The sequence below is a fragment of the Oncorhynchus mykiss genome, chromosome 6, assembly GCF_057628025.1.
Source record: "Oncorhynchus mykiss isolate SJ-2025 chromosome 6, ASM5762802v1, whole genome shotgun sequence".
Taxonomy (NCBI): Eukaryota; Metazoa; Chordata; class Actinopteri; order Salmoniformes; family Salmonidae; genus Oncorhynchus; species Oncorhynchus mykiss.
Window position 1 is genome coordinate 47,033,259 of NC_143027.1, and position 25,614 is coordinate 47,058,872.

Here is a 25,614-nt window from a genome sequence, read left to right on the forward strand (position 1 = left end):
TCCGTGATTGACTGTAGACCCTGCCACATGCCTCTTGTGTCTGAGCCGTTGAATTGAGATTCTACTTTGTCTCTGTACTGACGCTTAGCTTGTTTGATAGCCTTGCGGAGGGAATAGCTGCACTGTTTGTATTCGGTCATGTTACCAGACACCTTCCCCTGATTAAAAGCAGTGGTTCGCGCTTTCAGTTTCACGCGAATGCTGCCATCAATCCACGGTTTCTGGTTAGGGAATGTTTTAATCGTTGCTATGGGAACGACATCTTCAACGCACGTTCTAATGAACTCACACACCGAATCAGCGTATTCGTCAATGTTGTTGTCTGACGCAATACGAAACATGTCCTAGTCCACGTGGTGGAAGCAGTCTTGGAGTGTGGAGTCAGCTTGGTCGGACCAGCGTTGGACAGACCTCAGCGTGGGAGCCTCTTGTTTTAGTTTCTGTCTGTAGGCAGGGATCAACAAAATGGAGTCGTGGTCAGCTTTTCCGAAAGGGGGGCGGGGCAGGGCCTTATATGCGTCGCGGAAGTTAGAGTAACAATGATCCAAGGTCTTTCCACCCCTGGTTGCGCAATCGATATGCTGATAAAATTTAGGGAGTCTTGTTTTCAGATTAGCCTTGTTAAAATCCCCAGCTACAATGAATGCAGCCTCCGGATGAATGGTTTCCAGTTTGCAAAGAGTTAAATAAAGTTCGTTCAGAGCCATCGATGTGTCTGCTTGGGGGGGGATGTATACGGCTGTGATTATAATCGAAGAGAATTCTCTTGGTAGATAATGCGGTCTACATTTGATTGTGAGGAATTCTAAATCAGGTGAACAGAAGGATTTGAGTTCCTGTATGTTTCTTTCATCACACCATGTCACGTTAGTCATAAGGCATACGCCGCCGCCCCTCTTCTTACCAGAAAGTTGTTTGTTTCTGTCTGCGCGATGTGTGGAGAAACCCGTTGGCTGCACCGCTTCGGATAGAGTCACTCCAGTGAGCCACGTTTCCGTGAAGCAAAGAACGTTACAGTCTCTGATGTCCCTCTGGAATGCTACCCTTGCTCGGATTTCATCAACCTTGTTGTCAAGAGACTGGACATTGGCAAGAAGAATGCTAGGGAGTGGTGCACGATGTGCCCGTCTCCGGAGTCTGACCAGAAGACCGCCTCGTTTCCCTCTTTTTCGGAGTTGTTTTTTTTTTGGGTCGCTGCATGGAATCCACTCAGTTGTCCTGTTTGTAAGGCAGAACACAGGATCCGCGTCGCGAAAAACATATTCTTGGTAGTACTGATGGTGAGTTGATGCTGATCTTATATTCAGTAGTTCTTCTCGACTGTATGTAATGAAACCTAAGATGAGCTGGGGTACTAATGTAAGAAATAACACGTAAAAAAACAAAAAACTGCATAGTTTCCTAGGAACGCGAAGCGAGGCGGCCATCTCTGTCGGCGCCGGAAGTAATTCAAAGACAGCTTTGCGCTGAGTGAGGAAGAGGTGGGTCAGACTCAACTGGTGCAGCATGAGATCGACACAGGTGATGCTCGACCCATCAAGATGCGTCCCCGCCGTATCCCGCTGGCACGCCAGGAGGCGGCAGACAAGGCTGTGTTAGAGATGCAGCGGGCAAACTTCATTGAGCCCTCAGACAGCCCCTGGGCAGCGCCAGTCGTCATGGTTCCTAAGAAGGGGGGCAAGCTGAGGTTCTGTGCGGACTACTGGAGGCTGATTGAGGTAACCAGGAAGGACTCATACCCCATACCACGCATCGATGAGTCGCTAAGGGGTCCGCCTGGTTCTCCTCACTAGACCTCCGCAGTGGCTACTGGCAGGTGCCCCTCTCCCCAGAGGCCAGAGCCAAAACTGCGTTCTCCACTAACAGAGGACACTGGCAGTTCAAGGTCCTGTGCTTCGGCCTGTGCAACGCTCCAGCTAGAGAGAGCTGTGTGCAGAGGAGGGGGTCTGTGCCACAGTGTGTCGGGCGTGCGGGCCTGTCTGCTGTGAGCTGCAGACTGTCGACGTGGCTGAATGGGGCAGCAGCAGGGATGGGACACAGACCTACAGCCAGTGCTACAGTGGGGTTGTGGTCAAAGTTTGAGAGACTGCGACTGGCTGATGGTGTGCTACAGCGGGCATGGAAGGAGGCAGCTACGGGAGAGGAGAGGTGGCAGGTGGTGGTCCCAAAAGCACTGCGGGAGGCTGTGCTCCAGAGTACTCATGGGGTGGTGGGGACTGGACACTTTGGGATCACAAAAACACTCCGTCGCCACCGTCAGGGCTTTTACTGGGGGCAGCACAAGATGGATGTGGAGGACTTTTGCCGCCGCTGTGACCACTGAACAGCGAGAAAGGCCCCCCCAGGCCGCTCTTATGCTCAGCTCCAACAGTTCCCAGTGGGGGCTCCCATGGAGAGGGTGGGAGTAGATGTAGTTTGGCCGTTCTCCACCACAGACAGTGGAAACCACTGGGTGCTCACGGCCATGGACTATTTCACAAAATGGCCTGAGGCCTATGCTCTGCCTGGCCAGGAGGCAGAGATCATTGTTGACGCCCTGACAGCGGGGTTGTTCAGCAGGTTTGGAGCTGCAGAGTCCATCCACATCGACCAAGGCAGAAACTTTGAGTCCCGTGTGTTCGCCACCATGTGTGAGAGAATGGGTATGCACAAGACCCGCACTACTCCTCTCCATCCTCAAAGTGATGGCCTTGTGGAGCGCGCACCTGCCTATGGTCCTCATGGCATGCCACTCCGTTGTCCAAGACTCCACCTCCTGCACGCCTGCCCTCCTCATGCTGGGGAGAGAGATTCGCACCCCTGCGGAGATGGCATTTGGTCAGCCCCTGGGTAGCCCTCATGTTCCCCCGGGGCCGGAGTATGCCCGGAGACACGCGGACCACCTGGAGACAGCCCACACCTTCGCCATAGAGCAGCTGGTGAATGCAGGTGTGAGGCAGAAAAGGAACTACGACGTGCACACCCGGGGAAGGCACTTTGTGGCTGGGGAGCTGGCCTGGGTCTACAACCCCTTAAGGAAAAAAGGCAGATGCCCCAAGTTGGACAGTCACTGGGTGGGACCCTGCAGCATCCTGGAGAGGGTAGGGGAGGTTGTTTACCGGGTGCAGCTTCCTCCCAGGGGGAGAAAGGTGGCACTGCACCGGGACAGGTTATCCCCATACAGAGGGGCCTCTTCTCCCCAAACCCAAGGGACCCCCACAATTTCCTTATCTGGCAATGACATTCTCCAGGCACCCACCCCCAGGTGCCGCAGACAAGGTCCACTCCCCCTGTCTCCCTCCCTGTGTCACCGCGTGGTTCCCCGGAGCCACGGACCTTATTCCCCATTCCCGCTCCCTTGTCCCCCATATCTCTTCCTTCATCCCCTGGGTCCCAGAGGGGCAGCCCCCTGCCACAGATGGAGCCCCCTGTTTCACATCTGGACACTCTGTGACCATCACGGCCACGCAGGCAAGGGAGACCTCCGGGTTTCTTCAGAGACTTTGTTCCCTAGGGGACGAGGGACTTTGTGGTGGGTGGGCTGTGTAGCGACCCGCACAGACAGCTGTGTATTATGTGTTAGGCTGTTAGTGGGTTGTGTTGTACTTACCAGTGTTTGCGGGGTCCGACATGCCAATCAACCTTCTATCTGCCAATCACGGGAATACCTGGAATGTTCTGATGCCGGGCATCCTGGCGGTTGGCGGAGTGGCATAGAGGGGGGTTGGGCAGGGGGATGGATAATTGGACCAGGTTTAGCCTTTGTTCTCTCTCTTATGTCTGGCCTTCACAAGAGAAGGTCACAGTTGGCTTGTGGGTTATCTTTCATTTATTTGATGTGGGCTACGGCCAAACAGTAGCCTGTGTAAAGTTTGGTTAGTAAACTGCCTCTTGGACCTAGACTTGGCACAGTCTATGACTAGGGTGGCGGGAGTCTTTGACAATTTTTAGGGCCTTCATCTGACACTGCCTGGTGTAGAAGTCCTGGATGGCAGAAAGTTTCACCCCAGTGATGTACTGGGCCGTTCGCACTACCCTTTGTAGTGCCTTGCAGTCGGAGGCCAAGCAGTTGCCATAACAGGCAGTGATGCAACCTGTCAGGATGCTCTCTATGGTGCTGCCATAGAACCCTTTGAGGATCTGAGGACCCATGCCAAATCTTTTCAGTCTCCTGAGAGGGAATAGGTTTTGTCGCGCCCGCTTCGCAACTGTCATGGTGTGCTTGGACCATGTTAGTTTGTTGGTGATGTGGACACCAAGGAACTTGAAGCTCTCAACCTGCTCCACTGCAGCCCCATCGATGAGAATGGGGGCGTGCTCAGGCCTCTTTTTCCTGTAGTCCACAATCATCTCCTTAGTCTTGATCACGTTGAGGGATAGGTTGTTGTCCTAGCACCACATAGCCTACAGGGAGAAGGTCAGAGACCTGGCCATCTTGCTATTGTCAGTGATCAGGCCTACCACTGTTGTGTCATCAGCAAATTTAATGATGGTGTTGGAGTCGTGCCTGTCCGTGCAGTCATGAGTGAACAGGGAATACAGGAGGGGGCTGAGCACGCACCCCTGAGGGGACCCCGTGTTGAGGATCAGCGTGGCGGATTCGTTGTTACCTACCCTTACCAGCTGGGGGTGGCCCGTCAGGAAGTCCAGGATCCAGTTGCAGAGGTAGGTGTTTAGTCCCAGGATCCTTAGCTTAGTGATGATCTTTGAGGGCACTATGGTGTTGAACGCTGAGCTGTAGTCTATAAATAGCATTCTCACATAGGTGTTCATTTTGTCCAGGTGGGAAAGGGCAGTGTGGAGTGCAATAGAGACTGCATCATCAAATCAAATGTATTTATATAGCCCTTCGTACATCAGCTGATATCTCAAAGTGCTGTACAGAAACCCAGCCTAAAACCCCAAACAGCAAGCAATGCAGGTGTAGAAGCACGGTGGCTAGGAAAAACTCCCTAGAAAGGCCAAAACCTAGGAAGAACCCTAGAGAGGAACCAGGCTATGTGGGGTGGCCAGTCCTCTTCTGGCTGTGCCGGGTGGAGATTATAACAGAACATGGCCAAGATGTTCAAATCATCTGTGGATCTGTTGGGGCAGTATGCAAATTGGAGTGGGTCTAGGGTTACTGGAAGGATGGTGTTGATGTGAGCCATGACCAGCCTTTCGAAGCACTTCATGACTACAGACGTGAGTGCTATGGATCGGTCGTCATTCAGGCAGGTTACCTTCGTGTTCTTGGGATGCCAGCACTAGGGTGGTCCGCTTGAAACATGTTGGTATTTCAGACTTGGACAGGGAGAGGTTGAAAATGTCAGTGAAGACACTTGCTAGTTGGTCAGCGCATGCTCGCAGTACACCTCCTGGTAATCCGTCTGGCCCTGCGGCCTTGTGAATTTTGACCCGTCTAAAGGTCTTAATCACCTCGGCTGTGGAGAGCGTGATCACAGTCACCCGGTACAGCTGGTGCTCTCATGCATGTTTCAGCCAATGCCAATGACAGATGTGGTGTACTCCTCATTGCCATTGGAGGAATCCCGGAATGTATTCCAGTCTGTGCTAGCAAAACAGTCCTGTAGCTTAGCATCTGCTTCATTTGACCACTTTTTTATTGATCTAGTCACTGGTGCTCGGAGCGAGCACAGTAGTTTAGTTCGTCCGGTAGGCTCGTGTCACTGGGCAGCTCTCGGCTGTGCTTACCTTTGTAATCTGTAATGGTTTGCAGGCCCTGCCGCATCCATCGAATGTCAGAGCCGGTGTAGTAGGATCCAGTCTTAATCCTGTATTGACACGTTGCTTGTTTGATGGTTCGTCTGGTTAGAGTCCCGCTTGCTTGAAAGCGGCAGCTCTAGCCTTTAGCTCAGTGCGGATGCTGCCTGTAATCCATGGTTTCTGGTTGGGGTATGTATTTACGGTCACTGTGGGGACGACGTCATTCGATGCACTTATTGATGAAGCCAATGACAGATGTGGTGTACTCCTCATTGCCATTGGAGGAATCCCGGAACGTATTCCAGTCTGTGCTAGCAAAACAGTCCTGTAGCTTAGCATCTGCTTCATTTGACCACTTTTTTATTGATCTAGTCACTGGTGCTTCCTGCTTTAATTATTGCTTGTAAGCCGGAATCAGGAGGATAGAATTATGGTCAGATTTGCAAAATGGAGGGTGAGGGAGAGCTTTGTATGCATCGCTGTGTGTGGATTATAGGTGGTCCGGAGTTCTTTTCCCTCTGGTTGCACATTTAACGTGTTGATAGAAGTTAGGTAAAACTGATTTAAGTTTCCCTGCATTAAAGTCCCTTCTACTAGGAGCTGCGCCTCTGGGTGAGCATTTTCTTGTTTGCTTATGGTGGAATACAGCTCATTCAATTATATCTTAGTGCCAGCCTCTGATTGTGGTGGTATGTAAACAGTGACAAAGAATATATTTGAAAACTCTCTCGGTAGGTAATGTGGTCTGCAGTTTATCATGAGGAACTCAACCTCAGGTGAGCAGTAGCTCGAGACTTCCATAGATATCATGCACCAGCTGTTGTTTACAAAAATGCATAGACCGCCGCCCCTTGTGTTACCAGACGCCGCTGTTCTATCCTGTCGGTAGATTGTATAACCAGCCATATTGTCGTCGTTCAGCCACGACTTCATGAAGCATAATGTTACAGTTTTTAATGTCTCGTTGGTAGTTTAATTATCCCAATAATTTGTTCATTTTATTGTCCAAAGATTACATGTTTGCGAGCAGAATTGAGGGGAGTGGGGGTTTGTTCTATCGCCTCCTACTCCTCAGAAGGCAGCCCGCTCTCCGGCCTCTCTTTCGCCGCCTCCTCTTTGCGCAGATCACGGGGGTCGGGGCCTGTTCCCGAGGGAGCCACATATCCTCCGCTTCGGGCTCGTCAGAGTTGTGAAGGAAGAAAAATATTATGCTCGTCCGTGGCGAGTAATCACAGTCCTGATGTCTAGAAGTTATTTTTGGTCATAAGAGATGGTAGCGGCAACATTATGTACAAAATTAGTAAAAAATAAGTTACAAACAATGCAGATAAACAAACAAAAAAACTAAATCAGTTCAGGGCACGTAAAACGTCTGCCTTCTGCTCCGGCGCCATTTTTACAATTTTTTAGACTTGATTAGACTTGCTCTTATCTCGGGAACTGCCAAAGGGGGTGGTGTTGCAATCTACAGCAGAGATAGCCTACAGAGTTCTATCTTACTATCCTGGTCTGTACCTTAACAATTCGAACTTCAACTTTAAAAAATCCATCTTTCCAGATACAAGTCTCTTACTGTTGCCGCTTGCTATAAACCACCCTCTGCCCTTGACACCATATGTGAATTGATTGCCCCCCATTCTATCTTCAGAGCTCGTGCTGCTATGTGACCTAAAGTGTGACATGCTTAACACCCCGGCCATCCTACAATCTAAGATTGATGCCCTCAGTCTCACTCAAATTATCAATAACCCCACCAGGTACAACACCAAATCCGTAAACACGGGCACCCTCATAGATATCATCCTAACCAACTTGCCCTCCAAATACACCTGTTGTTTTCAACCAAGATCTCAGCGATCACTGCCTCATTGCCTGCAGCCATAATGTGTCTGTGGTCAAACAACCACTCCTCATCACTGTCAAATGCTCCCTAAAACACTTCAGCAAGCAGGCCTTTCTAATCAACCTGGCCCAGGTATCTTGAAATGATATTGACCTCATTCCGTCAGTAGAGGATGCCTGGTTATTCTTTAAAAGTTCATTCCTCACCATCTTAAATAAGCATACCCTGTTCAAAAACATTTGAACCAGGAACAGATATAGTCCTTGGTTCTCTCCAGACCTGACTGCCATTGACCAGCACAAAAACATTCTGTGGCGTTCTGCATTAGCATCAAACAGCCCCCGAGATATGCAACTTTTCAGGGAAGTTAGGAACAAATATACACAGGCAGTTAGGAAAGCTAAGGCTAGCTTTTTCAAGCAGAAATTTGCACAAACTCAAAAAAGTTCTGGGACACTGTAAAGTCCATGGAAAATAACAGCACCTCCTCCCAACTGCCCACTGCACTGAGGCTAGTAAACACTGTTACCACCGATAATTCACAATAATTGATCATTTCAATAAGCATTTTTCTACGGCTGGCCATGCTTTCTACCTGGCTACCCCTACCCCGGTCAACAGCACTGCACTCCCCACAGCAACTCGCCCAAACCTCCCCCACTTCTCCTTCACCCAAATCCAGATAGCTGATGTTCTGAAAGAGCTGCAAAATCTGGACCCCTACAAATCAGCCGGGCTAGACAATCTGGACCCTCTCTTTCTAAAAGTACCTGCCGAAATTGTTGCAACCCCCTATTACTAGCCTGTTCAACCTCTCTTTCGTATCGTCTGAGATTCCCATAGATTGGAAAGCTGACGCGGTCATCCCCCTCTTCAAAGGAGACACTCTAGACCCAAACTACTACAGACCTATATCTATTCTACCCTGCCTTTCTATGGTCTTTGAAAGCCAAGTTAACAAACAGATTACCGGGGGATGAAAATGGCGCCGTAGAGAGAACACGGTGTTTCAGCGAGCTCTCGTGGCATTCGTAAATGTATATTTTTACATTAATCTCCTAGCTTGAAAAAGTGGTGGAATTGGCTAAACAAGTTACCATATAATGAGTCTTGACGACTTTTTCGCAAAAATCTCCGACAACATGCCCAACAGAACTACTAAGAAGTCGACCAAAACCCCCACCCCTGTGGATGTGCATGAGGAGCTAGCTAACGTTAGCGAGGCTAGCACCATTGAGGATACAGGCACAATGGACCTGGTGATTCAAAAGATGACTGATAACATTACTAAAGTGATCGATGCTAAGATAAGAACGGTCTTGGAAGCAATAGCAGGCCATTCAGCTGAACTACAGAGGGTTGTGGAACGTGTTGTTGAGGCGGAAGGAAGAATTGATACAGTGGAAACTTCAACTACATCTATGGACGCTAAGCTAAAAGCACTTGAGAAACAGGTGCGCGAAATGGCGGAGCACATTGACGACTTGGATAATCGAGGACGCAGATGCAATATTCGTGTTGTGGGACTCCCGGGAAAATTCTGAAGGGACACGTTCGGTAAAATTCTTTGAGGAATGGATCCCTGGCTACCTACAAATGGACACTAAGGCTGGCCGTGTGAAGCTGGACAGAGCCCATCGCTCTCAAGCACCGATACCCGGTCCCAATCAGCGCCCGCGGCCGGTGATTATAAAGTTCCACAACTTCACCGACAAGCAGCGCGTCATGGATGCGGCTAGAAACATCGGCTCTGATGGTAGTCAACGTAAAAGTCCTAAGGTTTTATTCTTCAATGATTATTCCACGGCGGTTGTACGAAGACGCAAAGCGTTTGATGAGGCGAAGGCTCGACTCAGGAGAATGAAGATGGACTACGCACTGTTGTACCCGGCCACATTGAAGATTATGGTCAACGGTTCACCTAAAAAGCTCTACACGCCTGAAGAGGCTGCTGCGTTTATTGACTCTCTCGGGTAAATACATTTTAAGCTGCACCTCAGCAGCATTGGATAACTTTGTTTATTTTTGGTTGAATCTGATCATGAAACAGTGACGTGAGTCCTCACGTACTTCGGCTCAGTAATATTCGTGTCTTTATTATTTTTCTTGCTAAAGTAATAGCCGCTATAGCTCAGACTGAGATATGTGTGAATCCATATTGGTGCCCAGGTTTGGTGTTAGGTGGAAGAGCCTCAATATTCTCCTATTGATTTTCTTTTCCATACATATAAAGGATGAGGCTATGGAGCGGCAATGCAGACTTAAGAGTCTACATTTGAGAGTTGAAATCCCCTGCATGTTAGCAAGTGGGAAAACCCCCTTTTGGATCTTTACATGTTTAATTTTTGGGTTTAGTATAGTTCGAGTTCAGGGTTCATATCGTTTGTTTATGCTCAGTGAGACGGAGGAGAGTTCAACACATGGAAAAAAGTACCACCCCACTTTTACAGTGGGATTCAGTCTGGATATTGAATGGTCAAGATACAATGGCAGGTAATGGACTGCGTGTATGTACATGGAACATTAGAGGGAGCCATAACCCCATTAAGAGGAAGAAGGTACTATCTTTTTTGAAAAAAGAAAATATTGATATTGCCCTGTTGCAAGAAACTCATTTGGAGGATAAGGAGCACCTGAAATTACAAGAAGGTGGGTTTGGTCAAGTGTTTTTCTCATCATTTACATCCAGAAGTAGAGGGGTAGCAATTCTGGTGAAAAAGAACTTACCACTTAAGGTCTTGAATTATGTGAAAGATAAATTTGGTCGCTTTGTTATAATTAATGGTACTTTACAAGGGCAGAACATTTCTATAATGAATATTTACTTCCCCCCTGCTCACCCCCCTGATTTCCTCACTAAGGTTGTTCTAGACTTTTCAGAATTAAACTCAGACACTGCAGTGGTTGGAGGAGATTTTAACTGCTTGTTGAACCCCCTTATTGATAGGTTCCCCAGCGGTTTAGCTTCACTCTCTCCTCAAGCTAAGTCACTTAAAGCTATTTGTGATGATCTGGGGTATGCGGATGTCTGGAGAGCTTTTCATCCCTCCAACAGAGAGTTCACTTTTTTCTCTGCACCTCATGGATGTCAGACTAGAATAGATTATTTTTTTGTGCCCAGGACGTCTCTGCAGTCTGTTCTATCCGCTAGGATAGGAAGCATAGTCATATCTGATCATGCTGAGGTGATCCTGGACATAAAACTCAACGGGGCATTCAATCGGTCAAGACATTGGAGGTTGAACACAACCATTCTTAAAGACCATACATTCACATCATATTTCATTACAGAGTTTAAAGCATTTTTCTCTATTAACTCTCAATCAACAGATAACCCCTCGCTCCTTTGGGAGACCTGTAAAGCGTATGCCAGGGGTCTGATTATGTCATACACAGCTACTAAGAGACGGAAAAAGCGTGAAAAGCAAAAAATGTTAGAGGGTGAATTAGGAACTAAAGAGAAGGACTACATTAAAACGCCCACTCCTGCCCTATTAAAGGAAATATCAGTCATTAGATCAACGTTAGACTCTCTCCTAACACAGGACGCTGAAAAGAACATGAGATTTGTGAGGCAAAAGCTATATGAACATGGCGATAAGCCAGGAAAGTACTTGGCATACCTAGCTAAAAAGAGAGCTGACTCTCAGTCAATTGCTACTATTACTGACTCTGATGGTAATCACTTATATGAAAATAAATTGATAAGTGACTCATTTAAGAAATTTTATACAAATCTTTATGCCTCAGAACTGCCAAATGATGCACCCAAATTAATGGAGAACTTCTTTTGTAAGATTGAGCTCCCTACTATCTCCGAAGAGCAGCGGTCCCTCCTTAATGCCCCTATTACCAAGGAAGAGATAATGTTCGCAATTAAGAATCTGCAAAATGGTAAGGCCCCAGGACCAGACGGGTTTTGTAGTGAGTTCTATAAAGAGTTCCATGGCTTGATCCTTGAGCCATTGCGGGATATGTTTAATCACTCATTTTCAAATGACCAACTCCCTCAAACGCTGAGAGAAGCCAACATTTCACTTATTCTCAAAAAGGGAAAATGTCCAGAGTCTTGTTCCTCGTACAGACCAATTTCCCTTCTGAATGTGGATAGAAAATTGCTTTCTAAAATTCTAGCCACAAGATTAGAGGACTCACTGCCATTAATTGTGAAAGGAGACCAAACTGGCTTCATTAAGGGCCGTAAGTCATGCAACAATGTCAGGCGGCTTCTTAATGTAATTCAAGCTTACCAACAAAGTGCTGTGGATGGTCTGGTGCTCTCCCTAGATGCTGAGAAAGCATTTGATCGTGTGGAGTGGCCTTACCTATTATTTGCTCTAAATAAATTTGGTCTGGGTGACAACTTTATAAAATGGGTGAAAGTTTTATATGATGATCCTCAGGCTGCTGTCCTTACTAATGGGCTAAGGTCAAATAACTTCTCTATACACAGAGGTACCAGACAGGGCTGTCCTTTATCCCCCCTCCTCTTTGCACTCGTTATGGAACCACTGGCTGAGGCCATCAGGGTAACGCCTGCTATACAGGGGCTGCTCATTGGTGATGTTCACCATAAAATAAGCTTGTATGCTGATGATGTCCTGATATTCATCTCTAGTCCCGAGACTTCAATTACAGCTCTTATTAATATTATTGAATTATTCAGCGAATTCTCAGGCTACAAGATTAACCTAACTAAGTCAGAGGCTATGCCACTTGGTAGCCTGCACTCTGTACCTCATACTTCTCCCCCCTTCCCTTTTAAATGGTCTCCCTCAGGTTTCATGTATCTGGGTATATTTGTAACTCCTAAATTCCAGCAAATGTACAAAGCCAATTTTGTTCCCTTGTTTGATACAATAAGACAGGATCTGGAGCGCTGGAACTCTCTCCCGATTTCTTGGTTGGGTAGAATATCCCTCTTGAAAATGAACATTTTACCTAGACTACTCTACCCAATCCAAATGATCCCAGTATTACTCTCCAATAAGGTAATAAAGGATGTAAATGGATGGCTAAGTTCCTTTATATGGAGTAAACGCAAACCAAGACTTAAGATGGCAATATTGCAGCTGCCAAGTTCTATGGGCGGCTTGGACCTGCCCAATATCAAGTTCTATCAATGGTGTGCCCACCTTTGTTATATTTCTGACTGGATCACAAATGATGACTCCTCTATTTGGTTAGACATTGAGACTTCTCTTTCAAAATACCCCTTACAGGATCTTTTATTTTTCAGAAGTTTTAAGTCTGTAGAAGATCACTGCAATAATCCCGTTACACTTAACACACTCAAAGTATGGAGGTCAGTTCAACGCTTCCTGGGAAGGTCCAAACTAACCTCTGCTCTTACCCCAATTCTTAACAATCCAGATTTCAGTCCAGGTTTGCTGGATGCCGGCTTTAACTCTTGGCTTAATAAGGGCATACGCAGGCTAAATGACTTATTTGTTGATAAGATTTTGTTGTCATTTGAGCAGATGGTCGAGAAATATCGACTCCCAAAGCAGGACTTTTTCCGCTTCTTACAAGTAAGACATTATATCCTGAAGGGCACCACCTTAATTGGTAACCCTGATGTGTCTGTCATTGAAAGAATGCTTTTTTTCCCACAAAGGAAAATGTCTGTAAGTCTGTTTTATGATACTTTAAGGTCCTTTTCTGCTGTCAACACACAGAGGGTGAAACAAGTGTGGGAGAAAGAATTGTCTGTTACTATTGACGAAGAGATGTGGGAGGACATTTGGAGATATGCAAAAACAATATCTATATGTAATCGTACTAGAGCAATCCAATTAAGAATAATACACAGATTGCATATATCCCCAAATCGCAGACATGCTTTTAGCCCCACCTCCTCTTCCCCTCAGTGTCTTAAATGCAAAACTGATACAGGCACCCTAACACATTGTTTATGGTCATGTACCAAAATACAAAGATACTGGTCTGGTGTTCTGCAAGAAATTGAAAAGATCCTAGAGGTTGATCTAGAGTTGGACCCAGTTTCTTTACTGTTAGGTCTCCCTAGTAGGCAGGTTACTTCTGTGAGTAAAAGGAGGCTTTACAACATCCTCACCTTCGCAGCGAGGAAAAACATCCTTTTACAGTGGATTAGTGATTTTTATTTTTTTATTCTTTTTATTTCACCTTTATTTAACCAGGTAGGCTAGTTGAGAACAAGTTCTCATTTGCAACTGCGACCTGGCCAAGATAAGGCATAGCAGTGTGAACAGACAACACAGAGTTACACATGGAGTAAACAATTAACAAGTCAATAACACAGTAGAAAAAAGGGGAGTCTATATATACATTGTGTGCAAAAGGCATGAGAAGGTAGGCAAATAATTACAATTATGCAGATTAACACTGGAGTGATAAATGATCAGATGGTTATGTAAAGGTAGAGATAGAGATATTGGTGTGCAAAAGAGCAGAAAAATAAATAAATAAAAACAGTATGGGGATGAGGTAGGTGAAAATGGGTGGGCTATTTACCAATAGACTATGTACAGCTGCAGCGATCGGTTAGCTGCTCAGATAGCAGATGTTTGAAGTTGGTGAGGGAGATAAAAGTCTCCAACTTCAGCGATTTTTGCAATTCGTTCCAATCACAGGCAGCAGAGAACTGGAACGAAAGGCGGCCAAATGAGGTGTTGGCTTTAGGGATGATCAGTGAGATACACCTGCTGGAGCGCGTGCTACGGATGGGTGTTGCCATCGTAACCAGTGAACTGAGATAAGGCGGAGCTTTACCTAGCATGGACTTGTAGATGACCTGGAGCCAGTGGGTCTGGCGACGAATATGTAGCGAGGGCCAGCCGACTAGAGCATACAAGTCGCAGTGGTGGGTGGTATAAGGTGCTTTAGTGACAAAACGGATGGCACTGTGATAAACTGCATCCAGTTTGCTGAGTAGAGTGTTGGAAGCAATTTTGTAGATGACATCGCCGAAGTCGAGGATCGGTAGGATAGTCAGTTTTACTAGGGTAAGTTTGGCGGCGTGAGTGAAGGAGGCTTTGTTGCGGAATAGAAAGCCGACTCTTGATTTGATTTTCGATTGGAGATGTTTGATATGGGTCTGGAAGGAGAGTTTAGAGTCTAGCCAGACACCTAGGTACTTATAGATGTCCACATATTCAAGGTCGGAACCATCCAGGGTGGTGATGCTGGTCAGGCGTGCGGGTGCAGGCAGCGAACGGTTGAAAAGCATGCATTTGGTTTTACTAGCGTTTAAGAGCAGTTGGAGGCCACGGAAGGAGTGCTGTATGGCATTGAAGCTCGTTTGGAGGTTAGATAGCACAGTGTCCAAGGACGGGCCGGAAGTATATAGAATGGTGTCGTCTGCGTAGAGGTGGATCAGGGAATCGCCCGCAGCATGAGAAACATCATTGATATATACAGAGAAAAGAGTCGGCCCGAGAATTGAACCCTGTGGCACCCCCATAGAGACTGCCAGAGGACCGGACAGCATGCCCTCCGATTTGACACACTGAACTCTGTCTGCAAAGTAATTGGTGAACCAGGCAAGGCAGTCATCCGAAAAACCGAGGCTACTGAGTCTGCCGATAAGAATACGGTGATTGACAGAGTCGAAAGCCTTGGCAAGGTCTATGAAGACGGCTGCACAGTACTGTCTTTTATCGATGGCGGTTATGATATCGTTTAGTACCTTGAGCGTGGCTGAGGTACACCCGTGACCGGCTCGGAAACCAGATTGCACAGCGGAGAAGGTACGGTGGGATTCAAGATGGTCAGTGATCTGTTTGTTGACTTGGCTTTCGAAGACCTTAGATAGGCAGGGCAGGATGGATATTGGTCTGTAACAGTTTGGGTCCAGGGTGTCGCCCCCTTTGAAGAGGGGGATGACTGCGGCAGCTTTCCAATCCTTGGGGATCTCAGACGATATGAAAGAGAGGTTGAACAGGCTGGTAATAGGGGTTGCGACAATGGCGGCGGATAGTTTCAGGAATAGAGGGTCCAGATTGTCAAGCCCAGCTGATTTGTACGGGTCCAGGTTTTGCAGCTCTTTCAGAACATCTGCTATCTGGATTTGGGTAAAGGAGAACCTGGAGAGGCTTGGGCGAGTAGCTGCGGGGGGGGGGGGAGCTGTTGGACGAGGTTGGAGTAGCCAGGCGGAAGGCATGGCCAGCCGTTGAGAAATGCTTGTTGAAGTTTTCGATAATCATGGATTTATCGGTGGTGACCGTGTTACCTAGCCTCAGTGCAGTGGGCAGCTGGGAGGAGGTGCTCTTGTTCTCCATGGACTTCACAGTGTCCCAGAACTTTTTGGAGTTGGAGCTACAGGATGCAAACTTCTGCCTGAAGAAGTTGGCTTTAGCTTTCCTGACTGACTGTGTGTATTGGTTCCTGACTTCCCTGAACAGTTGCATATCGCGGGGACTGTTCGATGTTAGTGCAGTCCGCCACAGGATGTTTTTGTGCTGGTCGAGGGCAGTCAGGTCTGGAGTGAACCAGGGGCTATATCTGTTCTTAGTTCTGCATTTTTTGAACGGAGCATGCTTATCTAAAATGGTGAGGAAGTTACTTTTAAAGAAAGACCAGGCATCCTCAACTGACGGGATGAGGTCAATGTCCTTCCAGGATACCCGGGCCAGGTCGATTAGAAAGGCCTGCTCACAGAAGTGTTTTAGGGAGCGTTTGACAGTGATGAGGGGTGGTCGTTTGACTGCGGCTCCATAGCGGATACAGGCAATGAGGCAGTGATCGCTGAGATCCTGGTTGAAGACAGCGGAGGTGTATTTGGAGGGCCAGTTGGTCAGGATGACGTCAATGAGGGTGCCCTTGTTTACAGAGTTAGGGTTGTACCTGGTGGGTTCCTTGATGATTTGAGTGAGATTGAGGGCATCTAGCTTAGATTGTAGGACTGCCGGGGTGTTAAGCATATCCCAGTTTAGGTCACCTAACAGAACAAACTCTGAAGCTAGATGGGGGGCGATCAATTCACAAATGGTGTCCAGGGCACAGCTGGGAGCTGAGGGGGGTCGGTAGCAGGCGGCAACAGTGAGAGACTTATTTCTGGAGAGAGTAATTTTCAAAATTAGTAGTTCGAACTGTTTGGGTATGGACCTGGAAAGTATGACATTACTTTGCAGGCTATCTCTGCAGTAGACTGCAACTCCTCCTCCTTTGGCAGTTCTATCTTGACGGAAGATGTTATAGTTGGGTATGGAAATCTCAGAATTTTTGGTGGCCTTCCTGAGCCAGGATTCAGACACGGCAAGGACATCAGGGTTAGCAGAGTGTGCTAGAGCAGTGAGTAAGACAAACTTAGGGAGGAGGCTTCTGATGTTGACATGCATGAAACCAAGGCTTTTTCGATCACAGAAGTCAACAAATGAGGGTGCCTGGGGACATGCAGGGCCTGGGTTTACCTCCACATCACCCGCGGAACAGAGAAGGAGTAGTATGAGGGTGCGGCTGAAGGCTATCAAAACTGGTCGCCTAGGGCGTTGGGGACAGAGAATAAGAGGAGCAGGTTTCTGGGCATGGTAGAATATATTCAGGGCATAATGCGCAAACAGGGGTATGGTGGGGTGCGGGTACAGCGGAGGTAAGCCCAGGCACTGGGTGATGATGAGAGAGGTTGTATCTCTGGACATGCTGGTTGTAATGGGTGAGGTCACCGCATGTGTGGGGGGTGGGACATTGTAAACTAAAACAATGATAACTAACCTGCACAACAGTATACAAGGCATATTGACATTTGAGAAAGACATACAGCGAGGCATACAGTAATCACAGGTGTTGAATTGGGAGAGCTAGCTAAAACAGTAGGTGAGACAACAGCTAATCAGCTAGCACAACAACAGCAGGTAGAATGGCGATTGATTAGGCAGAGAGGGTCGGGTTAACTACACACAGAGCCTAAGTGCGGCTGGGGCCGACAGATAAAACATAAACAAGCAGAATGAATTACCGTGATTAATGGACAGTCCAGCATGCATCAGCTATGTAGCCAAGTGATCAGTGTCCAAGGGGCAGCGGTGGATGGGGCAGGGAAGCTGGACTGGCGAGTGTTATCCAGGTTAGAAAACTAACAATGACCAAATAGCTTGTAGCCAGTTAGCTGGTTAGCTTCTGGAGGTTCTTGAGTGTGTTCTAAAAATGTAAAGATAATAGCGGTTCCGTATCACATTGGGTGAGGCAGGTTACCGGAAGGTATAAGCAAATTAAAAATCGAAAAGGGATAGAAAGTAAATATGGGTTCAGTGAGTGTTTGGGACGCGGCGATTCAGACGGTTAGCAGGCCTGTGCTAACAAGCTAACAGTTAGTAGACGGTGCTAAACACGGTAGCAGTTAGCGGACCGGGCTAAACAAGCTAGCAGTTAGCAGGCCGAATTTGCAAGCAAGGAGATAGCAAGGGCTAGAGAGTTAGCCTTTGGGGACGTCGCGATGGGGGTATCTGTTTATTCCTCTTCATGGAGTGACATCGATGGACCGGTCGTGGGTCTGGATATTGTAGCCCAGGAGCTCAAAATGTTCCGTTTGCGATGGGAATCCGGGGATGAAAAATAAAATAAAATAATAAATAGGTCCGTTATGCTCTGGTTAGAGTCGCGTTGTTCGAACTGGCGAGAGCTTTCCGAGCTAAAGGTTAGCTGATGACCGGTTAGCTGAAGACCGCTAGCAATGTTTTGCTGAAGCCGGTAGTTCGTTGGCTAGCTTCAGTTGAGGGGTTCCAAGGTCCGAAGTAAATATAAATACTTTAGGAAAAATAGCTACGTTGGGTGAGGCGGGTTGCAGGAGAGTATTTAGAAGAAGTTGAGGTTCAGCAAAAAGTTTTAAAGATATGTGAAGAAAAAAAAAACGAAAACAAACGATATATACAAGGGACACAACACGACAATACGTCCTACTGCTACGCCATCTTGGTGATAAGGTTCCTTCTATTAAAGATTGGCATAAGATACTATTTGAATGGGTGCCTCTGGAATATCTGACATGTACATTGCATTCTAAAACAGACCAATTCTACAAAGTATGGGAACCTTATCTAAATTACTTAGAACCTGAGGTATCAGCTATTATGCTGCAAGGATTCTCGTAGAATGACGGGCATGTATGTATTTCAGAACTACACTGTACGTTCCATGTGTGGAACCTAACCTTTTGGTTTAAACTGAGCTTTTTTGTTTAATTTCTGTTTGTAAGTTTGTTTAAAATAATAAAATAAAAAATATTATTATAAAAAAAAAAAAAACAGATTACCAACCATTTTGAATCTCACCGCACCTTCTCAGCTATGCAATCTGGTTTCTGAGATGGTCATGAGTGCACCTCAGCCACGCTCAAGGTCCTTAACGATATCATAACCACCATCGATAAGAGACAACACTGTGCAGCTGTATTCATCGACCTGGCTTTCAACTCAACAGCCTTGGTTTCTCAATTGATTGCCTCGCCTGGTTCACCAAGTACTTCTCTGATAGAGTTCAGTATGTCAAATCGGAGGCCCTGTTGTCCGGACCTCTGGCAGTCTCTATGGGTGTGCCACAGGGTTAAATTCTCGGGCCGATTCTCTTCTCTGTATACATCAATGATGTCGCTCTCGCTGCTGGTGATTCTTTGATCCACCTCTTCGCAGACAACATCATTCTGTATACCTCTCGCCCTTCTTTGGACACTGTGTTAACTACCCTCCAGATGAGCTTCAATGCCATCTCTCCTTCCGTGGCCTCCAACTGCTCTTAATTGCAAGTAAAACTAAATGCATGCTCTTCAACCGATCACTACCCGCACCTGCCCGCCCGTCCAGCATCACTACTCTGGACGGTTCTGACTTAGAATATGTGGACAACTACAAATACCTAGGTGTCTGGTTAGACTGTAAACTCTCCTTCCAGACTCACATTAAACATGTCCAATCCAAAGTTAAATCTAGAATCTGCTTTCTATTTCGCAAACAAAGCATCCTTCACTCATGCTGCCAAACATACTCTCGTAAAACTGACCATCCTACCGATCCTCGACTTCGGCGATGTCATTTACAAAATAGCCTCCAACACTCTACTCAGCAAATTGGATGCAGTCTATCACAGTGCCATCCGTTTTATCACCAAAGCCCCATATACCACCCACCACTGCGACCTGCATGCTCTCGTTGGCTGGCCCTCGCTTCATATTTGTCGCCAAACCCACTGGCTCCATGTCATCTACACGTCTCTGCTAGGTAAATCCCCACCTTATCTCAGCTCACTGGTTACCATAGCAGCACCCACCCGTAGCACGCGCTCCAGCAGGTATATCTCACTGGTCACCCCCAAAACCAATTATTCCATTTGCCTCCTCTCCTTCCAGTTCTCTGCTGCCAATGACTGGAGCGAACTGCAAAAATCTCTGAAGCTGGAGACTCTTACCTCCCTCACTAGCTTTAAACACCAGCTGTCAGAGCAGCTCACAGATCACTGCACCTGTACATAGCTCATCTGTAAATAGCCCATCCAATCTACCTCATCCCATACAGTATTTATTTTTTTAGCTTGCTCCTTTGCACCCCAGTATCTCTACTTGCACATTCATCTTCTGCACATTTTACCCTTCCAGTGTTTAATTGCTATATTGTAATTCCTTCGCCACCATGGCCTATTTATTGCCTTACCTCTCTTATCCTACCTCATTTGCACATGCTGTATATAGATTGTCATCCTGTATTATTGATTGTATGTTTGTTTATTCCATGTGTAACTCTGTTGTTGTATGTGTCGAACTGATTTGGTTTATCTTGGCCAGGTCGCAGTTGCAAACGAGAACTTGTTCTCAACTAGTCTACCTGGTTAAATAAAGGTGAAATAAAAATAAAATAAAATAAATAAATGTAGACATTTGTTAAGGTAAAGGTCTTTATTTTTTAGATTATCTATTTAATACATTTCGGTTCTTGAAAATGTGCTCTGTTCTTTGTCCATGTTCTGTCACTAAGTGTATTTTATGTTGGTGTAATTCAACATGATATAGGACAGAGAAAAGCAGAACTCCAACATAATTTGGGTGCTTTTAAGGAGTACATTAGGAGAATGATAATCTCATACTTTGAAAAAGTTCAATCTGCGTTAGAAATTAAAATGAAAGAAAAATATAAATTATTTGCTATTTTAGAAAGGCCCATAAAAAACTTTAAGGTAAGAAGAAAATACATTTCTGAATTTAAGCAGGAATCTGATCTTTTGAAGAGAGCCAACAACTACAGGTTCAACTCAAATAAAGCATACTATTTTACCAAATAAACCTGGTAAACACCTTGCAGCCCTTACAAAACGATTAACAACGCTATTCAAAACTATTTTCAAATCTCTCAAAGTTTCTATATTTATTTTCCGTAATACTCCACCAAAGACATTCTTTCTTTTAAATATAATTCTCGGTCATAACAGGCTTTATATGGGCAAATACAACTCATAGAATAAAAACTAAAGTTTTACATCTCCCTAAATTGGCGGTTTTAACCTTCCAGACCTGGAATTGTAAAAACTCGCCACCAAAGGCTTTTACTTGCGACATATTGTTAAATGTACTAAAGAGGCACAATGGGTACATATTGTTAAATGTACTAAAGAGGAACAATGGGTACATATGAAAGATGCGCATACAGATCCCCAAAATCTTTTCACGTGTCTATTTCCAAAGACTAAAGCGAAGAACATTAACAACTTCATAGTTTAGGACAGTATAACAATATGGAAGAAAATGAAACGGACTGCAAGAACCAATATCACTCCCTAAAAACACACCCCTATGCAACAATTCCTGGATAGCTTTTCAGAATTCACAGATGAATAGGCCCATTTGGAAAACTAAAGGCATACATGACATGGTAATAGGAAATACAATTATTTCCATGACATAATTAAAAAGCCATTTTGGGCTGACCAACGTAGACATTTTCAAATACATGCAACTTTAAAAGTTTAATATCAGGATATTCATATGATAGGTAATGTATAGAAAATCTTGCAACCTATCCAACTGACAATTTCTTAGAAAAAAACTATTGGAACCAAGACTTAAAAATAACTGATATTGGCACAAGATGAAGGGAGTGTTGCAACATAACTAATGAAATTACAGTTAACAAAAATGTATGCTTAATCCAGTATAAACAAAAATATAGAATGTATTATACAAGAGACAACATTCACAAATTCTACATGTCTTAAGTATAAAATTAACTATGAATCTATAATTCATGCCTTCTGGGTGTGCTATAAAGTCCAAAAGTTATGGGCAGAGTTAGAAAGTTGGCTGTCAATTATTACAATGTAAATGTACTTTTTAATCCGTCTATCTGCATATTTGAAGACATGAAATATGAGGGTTGCGGTGAGAAACCGTACTTTTCTCGTCAATCATTTAAATAAAAAAAAGTTTACCTAAAAACTGTAAATCAAATTATCCTCCATCGTTGAGACAGTGGAAGAATCAAATGCATTATTATTTAAATATTGAAAAGGTGTGTGCAACAGAGAAAAACAGAATACCGCAATTTGAGGTTATATGGCATAGTCTTACAAGCACTGGAGATGGATGCGGTGGGAACATGTGGGTCTGGGCAGGTGTGATGTCATTGATGTTTGTGTGCTTCGTTGATGTTTATGTGATTCAAAACCATCTTTTGTCTGTATACGTTTATATTGTTAGAAACATTTTATAAAATTTTACCGCCCCCCCAAAAAAATATTCTAACCTGTGTGTGTCTGTCTCCCTGTACAGGTGCAAAGCTTTATGCGTGGCTGGCTGTGCCGTAGGAAGTGGAAGCTGATAGTTCAGGACTACATCTGTTCTCCCCATGCTGAGAGCATGAGGAAGAGGAACCAGATCGTCTTTAACATGGTGGAGGCCGAGACAGAGTATGTACCTAAAACCACTCACACAGAGACTGATTGATTGATTGAGTGGCTGATTTGTTAATTGATTAATTGAATGAATGATTGATGAATTGAATGATTGACTGTTGTTATTTATTCGAATCCAGCACCAGCACACCTGATTTCACGCATAGTGTGATTAGACCACAAGTCGCGTATTCAGGTGTTTTATTGCTGGGCTGGAGCAAGGTCTGCATCCTACACTCTTAGAAAAAAAGGGTTCCAAAAGTGTTCTGCGGCTGTCCCCATAGGAGTTCCCTTTTTGGTTCAAAGTAGAACCCTATTTGGTTCCAGGTAGAACTCCTCTGTGTAAAGGCTTCTACCTGGACCCGAAAGGGGTTGTTCAAATGGCTTCTCCTATGGGTACAGCCGAATAACCCTTTTTGCTTCTAGATAGCACCTTTTTATTCCAAGATTGTTAGTCTGATCCTTGTTGATCTAACCCTAGGTATGTCCACCAGCTGTCTATCCTGGTTAACTGTTTCCTGAGACCTCTCCGCATGGCCGCCAGCTCCAAGAAACCTCCAATCAGTCACGATGATGTCAGCAGTGTGTTCCTCAACAGGTACAACACATGCATGCACACACACACACACACTCCCACACACACGCACACGCAGAAACATGTTTGATATTCTGTTTTTTATTCATTTTATATCCAGTGAGACCATCATGTTTCTACATGAGATATTCCACCAAGGTCTCAAAGCCCGGATAGCGAACTGGCCTACACTGGTATTGGGTAAGTTGGCATTACACACACTGCAAAATGCATGCACACACACATAGACGCACACATGCACTCGCGCCCACACGCACACACACACACACACACAACAGTTGCATAGACCATGCAAACCACACCCACACATTATCGTTATCGTTTTTATTATCGTTTTTATGTTCGTTTTTATTTCTATTAGTTTCAAGGTTTTTATTTAAAATCAGTTTATTTGCAGTTAGTTTTCAGATCCACTTTACTATTTTTTATTTAGTTTTTAAGTTTTATAAAAACATTTCTAAGAACACACTGGAAGGAAGTCAGCCCGGTAGAGGAGTGTGGCAATGAATTCTGGGCGTATTCAGTCTAAGGAAGGAATCAGGCCCCAGCCCCCTGCTGGTCCTGGCAGTGGCACCTCAGGAACCTCCCCAGCTCCTGGTTCATCCTCTCCACCTGCCTGTTAGACTGAGGCCGGTACCTGGAAGTGAGGCTGACTGTGACCCTTAGCTTCTCCATGAAAGCCTTCCATACACTTGATGTGAATTTGGGGCCACGGTCGGGCCACAGTGCCGGAAGGCCTGCTGGAACAGTGCCTCGGCGACCTGGAGAGCGGTAGGAGACGAGAAAGGCATGATGAAACTACATGATTTAGAGAATCTGTCCACTATCACCAATATGAAGGTAAAACCATTAGAAGAGGGGAGATCAGTGACAAAGTCAATGGACAGATAAGACCTGGGAATCTGAGGCACGGGAAGGAGTTTCCCTGCTGGAGCGTTCCGGGGGGATTTGGATTGGGCACATATGGAGCAGGAGTTGACATAACGAATGACGTCCTGCGCCAAGGTGGGCCACCAGGACTTTCCAGCACTGGACTGAATGGTGTGGGTGATATCTGGATGTCTAGCAACGGCAGCTGTGTGTGCCCAGGTCAATAGCCAATCCCTTATCCCCGTGGGAACGTAGGTGCGCTCAGGACGACAGGTGGCAGTTGTGGGTTCCCTCTCCAGGGCCTGGCAACTGTCCACATCTAGGTCCCAGAGCATGTGGGCTATGATTCAAGAGGGTAGGATTATGAATGCACTCAAGACAGGAACCTCTCCCGAATCATAGACAGGGCATCGGCTTTGATGTTTTTTTTAACCTGGGCTACATGTCAGCGTGAAATCGAATCTGGTGAAGAAAAGGGCCCACCTGGCTTGGCGTGGGTTCAGTATGTACTCCAGGTTCCGATGGTCGGAACTTACATTCTGATATCTTGCTCTTATTTCCGTTTTATGAAATAAAAGTGCATTAGCACTTACCCGTCCAGAAGTATGTCCTGTCCTTGCAGAAATAGCTCCTCAGTTCCTGTTTGAACCATAACACTCAAAGATTCCTCAAACAAAAAATCTGTCTCACTTTCACTTTTTCACTTTCACTTTAGACTGACTCCGCTTTTCCTGATTTATTCGCCATGATGTCTTCAATGAAATCGTTGAAAATACAACTTTCTCAAATACTGCTGCGCATAACAAGCGTCACAGCAAGTCCTCTGATAGTCAAGGCGAGAATGGAGTTCCTTATGCGTGCATTTACAAACAAAGAATGGTGGTCCAACCCAAAACCATTACATACTAGATATCAGAATGTAAGTCATAATTTTACCTTCAGATGTGAATGTGTAAAAACTGTCATGGCGGAAACTGTTTCTGTTGTTGATTGCTCTTCTCAAACAAAAGCATGGTATTTGTTCTCTGTAATAGCTATTTTAAATTGGAAAACGTAGTTTGATTACCAATATTCTAATCTTTTGAAGGGTGTAAGACACTTGCATTTTCAAGAATGTTTAATGTTACGACGTTGTATTTTTAGTTGTCACTTTGAAATGTCCCCTGATGTTGATCCCTGTACAGGGATCGCAGCCATAAGAGGTTATTTAATTAAACCTCTGACTTGCCTAGTTAAATAAAGGTATAAAAAAAAGGCAAATCGGCGGCCCAAAAATACAGATTTCCGATTGTTATGAAAACTTGAAATCGGCCCTAATTAATCGGCCATTCCGATTAATCGGTCGACCTCTAATATGGATTACCTTAACGTTGGGACAGGACAGCCCCCACACCTACTTCTGAAGTGTCCACTTCCACCACGAAGGGCAGCGTAGGATCTGGATGTTTAAGCAACGGGGCGGAGGTGAAACAAGGCTTCACCTTGAGGTGAGGTGATCAAGCTAAAGTTCTTAATGAATTGGCTGTAAAAGTTAGCAAATCCAAAAAACCATTGTAACCCTTTTATGGTGGTTGGGACTGGCCATGACCTGACAGCATCCACCTTCCTCTCATTCATCATGACTCCTTGCGGGCCAATATGGTAACCCAGAAAGGAGACCTCCTGGTGGAATTGGCACTTCTCTGCATTAACGTACAGGTGGTTGGCCAGGAGGCATTCCAGGACTACTCGGACGTAAGCAATGTGCTTCTCCAAGGTAGGCGAGTAGACC

General features: G+C 45.5%; 1 protein-coding gene across 2 annotated transcripts in view; it reads left to right on the forward strand.

Annotated features, from left to right (window-relative positions):
• Nucleotides 1-25,614, forward strand: part of rasgrf2b (Ras protein-specific guanine nucleotide-releasing factor 2b) — a 227,797-nt gene that overhangs the window by 117,103 nt on the left and 85,080 nt on the right. For both annotated transcript variants that reach the window (XM_036980258.2, XM_036980260.2), the window contains exons 5-7: nt 22,257-22,393; nt 22,860-22,976; nt 23,074-23,153. In XM_036980258.2, the coding sequence (XP_036836153.2) occupies nt 22,257-22,393; nt 22,860-22,976; nt 23,074-23,153 (334 nt within the window). The remainder of the gene's footprint in view (nt 1-22,256; nt 22,394-22,859; nt 22,977-23,073; nt 23,154-25,614) is intronic.